This window comes from Lactuca serriola, chromosome 9 (genome assembly GCF_051521515.1).
Source record: "Lactuca serriola cultivar US96UC23 chromosome 9, Lser_US96UC23_V15, whole genome shotgun sequence".
In the NCBI taxonomy this organism is placed as follows: domain Eukaryota; kingdom Viridiplantae; phylum Streptophyta; class Magnoliopsida; order Asterales; family Asteraceae; genus Lactuca; species Lactuca serriola.
In genome coordinates, this window is record NC_136416.1 from 2,467,378 (window position 1) to 2,472,518 (window position 5,141).

The window sequence follows — 5,141 nt, forward strand, 5'->3', positions numbered from 1 at the left end:
ATATGATTCTGACCGAGGTCTCTTTGATTCCTCGAAAATTTCCTTTGGTTGCATGATCTCGTAGCATTTTAGAGCTCATGGGGGTGTGGCCAGGACTGTCCATGGCCCCTGGATTGTGTCAAATTTCACTATCCCATGGATAGTGGATGATATCACTCGTATATGATTTCTGCCTAGCTTCCCATGTCGACGTACACACTGTGAATGACGGTGTCTCGGATGGACCCTTAGATTACTAGCAGGTCGTCTTCCCTCCAACCGGTTGGGCTTGGGTCGGATGTCGAGAAAGTCGCGCCCCGCATTTACAGCTCCACCAAGCAAAAAGACCATTATCATAAAGAAAAAAAAAGGCAAAGAAAAAAGGAGGATGAGTTTGAAGGTCGATAGCCATAAAAGAAACACGTAGGGAATGACAACAACTCTTCCTTGATTTTGAGGAGGGTATCGTAGTTGGAATAGGGGGAGGGGGCAAATTCAAAAGGTTGAGACAATGGAGGAAACAATGAAGTGGAGCAAGGTGACGATGGAGAGAGTCATGAAAAAAATAATGATAGTTTTGGTGTACCATTTGTGAAAAGATAGTTGAAGGGGTGTTGATAATGTTGAGTTTTTGGTAGGTCCTATTTTTTTTTCTTTTAAGAATTAATATAACCACATAATAATAATAATAATAATAATAATAATAATAATAATAATAATAATATTTCAATTATTTTATATGGCTTAGGCCCAACAATATAAAAAAGTAAAACAATAGAAACCATTCATATCAAGAAACAAATTTAGGGTTGATATGTACAATCAGAGGAAACCATAAGAACCGTTTATGCAATTTTGTCTACATTAATTGATGGGTTCGATTAATACTATCATGGTGTAGCTTCTCATAATATCTTCTTTCTTTCTTTTTTTACCTTTTAGGTTCTCATTTTTGTTCAATTTTATGCAAACGCCAACAATTAATCTTATAGTTGTTTTTTATTTAAACCTATTTTAATTATATCACATATGATATGGCTAGACAGTGTTGCTAGTCTAAATAATAATGACACATTTGTTATATAAGACTTTTTATTATTAAAAACGACAAAACTTCATGATTAGAACTAATAATATATATTGTAAAACATCATTGCTTACGACTGCTTGTTTGTTGTCGTTCTAATCATGAAGTTTTGTCGTTTTTAATAATAAAAAGTCTTATATAACAAATGTGTCATTATTATTTAGACTAGCAACACTGTCTAGTCATATCATATGCAATATAATTGTCATGTTGTAATAGACTTTTGTGTATAAATAAGGGTGTTGCCGATTGTGAAAAGATGATAGTTGTTTTGTTCAAGACTTAAGTATTTTCAAAGTTTTTCTTGTTGAACTTGGATGTTGGATACACTCTGAAAGTTGTGATTATAAATTGGGGGATGCATATGTTAGCGATTCCATTTAGGAAAATCTCTTATGAGCTAAAATACCAAATTACCAAAAAATTGTAGCAAAAAGAAAAACCAAGTCTCGCAGCTTTGACCCAATTCAAGTTGTTCATATTTTAACCTAAAAAATATACTAATCAAAATGAAAAGAACCTTCTACTTAAGTTTTCGTATTTTGCCTAATTCTGTAATTGAATGAGCCGAGCAACCTTTGTTATTGCCAATCTTTAGCAATTGAAGTTATATATAGTGGAGAAGATTCATCCATCTATCCTCCCGTCTGATATTTGAGGTATACTTTTATATTTGTGCTTATGAATGCCAAAATCCAGCAAAAATTTAGGACTTGATCACCCCTAGGGGAGTCGATTGAATGGAGAGAAGATGTTTGATGTCGCCAATGTGAAGACTATGTTGACCCATAGGAATTCTCCTAACACCAGACCTGTCAACAACACTCAAGAACTTGCAGACATGAATGTTTATAGGCACCCTGAGCTGTGTCCTAGCTGGCACATGCACCTTCGCAAATGCCACCAGCTGTTTGTGTGGACCCCAGTGACCAACCGGTGGGGTCGAGTACACAAGCAGCGTATGTGACCCATCTTTAGACCCTGTATTCTTAACATCCACTTGTAGACCAAGAGAAAGGCCACCACACTTGGCATGCGTCACCCTTATTGCATTGTTAGTAGTAGTTGTTGTTGTATTCCTATGGCGGCCGTCAACTGGAACCGTGAAAATTGCAGGAGCAGTAGCGAGCGTGTGAATGAAATTAGAGTAGCTGAGGCCATGACCAAAAGGATACACAAGAAGGGGGCCTTTGTAGAAACGATAAGTCCGACCTGGGTAACCCGTTGCTTCGTTTGATCTCATGTCCATTGTTGTCATTGGCACCTTGGAGAGGTAATCTTGTTTATACCAAGTCATTGGTAGCTTTCCTCCTGGATTATGTGTTCCAAACAACACATCAGCAATGGCAGTGCCTCCAGCTTGGCCAGGGTACCCAACCCAAAGAATGGAACTGACTTTAGGGTCATGCTCAGCAAAAGACACATCAACAGGCCCTCCAGACATGACCACCAATATGGTGGGTCCCTTTGATGCTGCAGCAACTTTGGTTACAAGTTCTTGTTGATAACCTGGTAAAAGCAATCCATCTCTGTCTTTGAACTCTGCCTCTATCGACTGGTCCAAACCCATGACCAGAACAGTTGCGTCTGCCTGGCGAGCTGCAGCGATGGCATCACCAAACAAATGAGCATTCTTGCAATTCACGTTGGAGCAACCCCTGTGGTGAATGGTTCGTGTGTATCTCCCTATTCCTTGGAGAGGAGTTGTGTATCCACATGCAATACCAGCATAGTTTCCGATCATTGTCACGGTTACATCTGAATTAGGCCCAATAACAGCAACACTACGGTGGCGTCTTTGGGATAAAGGCAGTGAAGGCCCATGGTTCTTGAGAAGAACAATCCCTTGTCTTGCTGCTTCCAGGGCAAGCTCCTGATTGCTTCGGGTGCACACATCCCTTGGCCCAAGCTTACCAAACACATCATCCCCTGATCCGTCAAACATCCCTAGTCTCATTTCGACTGTAAGGCTGTTCACCAATGCACTGTCCACATCAGTCTCCTTCAACAGACCTCGATCCATTGCACCCTGTGTGTGGATTCCTAGGAATGGCCCACAGTCCAAATCCAAACCTAAACAAGAACAAAAAAATATAAGTATATTGTATATTAGTATAAGCTAATTATTTTTACTCGTTACTGAAATATTTTGATGATAATTAATTAACCACCTGCTTTGATTGCATCTGCAGCAGCTTCTTCAGGGGTGGCAGTGTAGTGTTGATTATCAAACAATACTCCAACAGAGTCGCAATCTGAGACTATGTACCCATTGAGTCCCCAAGCCCCACGAATGGTGTCACGAAGAAGTCTAGGGTCAGCACAGGTTGGAATCCCGTTGACTTGATTGTAAGAGCACATCACACTTGCCACCTTCCCTTGCATCACACATTCTCTGAATGGTACTTCAAATGTATCTTTCATTTCCTGCTTGCTTACCTGCTCCATTCACATTCACACTCACACTCATTCATTAATTCAAATATATATATATATATATATATATATATATATATATATATATATATATATATATATATATATATATATATATATATATATATATATATATATATATATATATTATCATCACACCAATCGAGGCATTCATTAATTATTGGTTCAATATATAGTGACTGTCACTGTCAGTGCACCTATTTCCAAAATAAGAATATCAATCACGATTCGGGTCTCTCGATCATACATTCACACTCATACCGATTATAATAAAATTATTGAAAGTAACGACGTGTTTACCTTGGCATTAAAATGGAAGCGATCGACCCCACTCCAGTTATCAAGATCGTAGGCAGTGTAGTGCTTGCAACACGCAGCCACCTTGAGGCGGTCACCAGGGAGGTTGCCCTGCAGTCCTCTGACATATCTGGCGGCGTATTCACCGGCGACTATTGGGTCTTCACCGGGAGTCTCTTGGCCTCTTCCCCATCTTGGGTCTCTAAATATGTTCACGTTTGGGCTCCAGTATGTTAATCCTGCCATGCCTCCATTGTACATTGCTCTGGCTTCATCAGACACCACCTAAACCCCACCCCATATATATAAATATATGAATATGATGACAAAATCAAGATTAATGGTGCTGTTGGCAATGCATCTACTGATTAACTAATTGAACTACAAACTTACTATGTGTTTCAACACAGGAAAAAAAAATAATAATAAACTTAATTCAGGACAGTTCCTTTTCGTAAATGGAAAGACTTAGAATCTTCTAGCATGTGGTGAGCCTGAGACGTACCGTTATATTTCTATTTTTGTTAGAAGTGGTAGTATTTTTTTTTTTCACAAAATAAGCTACGCATATTGCTTTTTAAAAGTCTTTTCCATAAAGGCTGAAAAAGAAAGGGAATATATACAAGTTATAGGTAAAATTACGTAAATACCCTACCCTTACCCTTGGTGCATTGCTTTGGAAATATAACTTAGCTTGTCAAAGACTTTGATCACCAATCACCACTACCATTTTGAAATGATTGTTTTGGTTTAGTTTCATTATTAATTATTTCATTTGTAAATTGTAAAAAAGTTATGATGATCTAGAGAACTCACCCTACCGATTTCTTCCCATAAAGACGCATTGAAGGAAGCAGCGGTGGTGATGACCTGAGGGAATGCGGTGGCGCCAGGGAAGTCACCACCGAATCTGGTTCCAGGACCCACATTAGAGACCCCATGAAGAGCCTCCGACCACCATTCATACCCCAGCATCCCCAGGCGGGGCACTGCCGTCGCATTGTCCACCAACAGCCCGACCTTCTCTTTCAATGTCAGCCGGCTGAGCAAGTCCCTCACTCTCTCTGCAATTGGCAGTTTAACCTTGCAAAACGGCAAGTCCTTCACGGCGGCGTTACTGGGGTCGCATGCAAATGGGTGACGGTGATGGTCGGCATGTCCGGCCGGCCAAGAGACGAGGAGGAGGAAGAGAATAGGAAACAAGTACTGAGGTAGCAGGGTGTTGGCGGGCATATGCATTTTTAATTTTCTCCCTGCAGTCCCGGTGGTGGTTGTGAAATTAGAGGGGTAAGGCGTTGTGTATATATAACAACTGAATGAT

General features: G+C 39.9%; 1 protein-coding gene across 2 annotated transcripts; it reads right to left on the reverse strand.

Moving 5' to 3' along the window:
- Positions 1-1,490: 1,490 nt before the first annotated feature.
- Positions 1,491-5,141, reverse strand: BXL2 (beta-xylosidase 2). Of its 2 annotated transcripts, none has more exons than XM_079018743.1 (4): positions 4,642-5,141; positions 3,824-4,105; positions 3,238-3,505; positions 1,491-3,139 (listed from the first exon to the last, which is right to left on the reverse strand). In XM_079018743.1, the coding sequence occupies exons 1-4, from the start codon at positions 4,819-4,821 to the stop codon at positions 1,773-1,775; spliced, it is 2,097 nt and encodes a 698-aa protein (XP_078874869.1). In that variant the 5' UTR covers positions 4,822-5,141; the 3' UTR covers positions 1,491-1,772. The 2 variants fall into 2 exon arrangements, with proteins under 2 accessions (XP_078874869.1, XP_078874868.1); XM_079018742.1 differs by having other exon boundaries at positions 4,637-5,140.

What these genes read in the sequence shown, in the direction of transcription:
- BXL2 (XM_079018742.1), bottom strand. Translation starts at nt 5,059, where the DNA reads ATGCATATGCCCGCCAACACCCTGCTACCTCAGTACTTGTTTCCTATT. An exon ending in TATGGGAAGAAATCGGTAGG is followed by an intron (nt 4,106 to 4,636) that starts GTGAGTTCTCTA and finishes GGTGGGGTTTAG; the next exon opens with GTGGTGTCTGATGAAGCCAG. An exon ending in GCTTCCATTTTAATGCCAAG is followed by an intron (nt 3,506 to 3,823) that starts GTAAACACGTCG and finishes TGAATGGAGCAG; the next exon opens with GTAAGCAAGCAGGAAATGAA.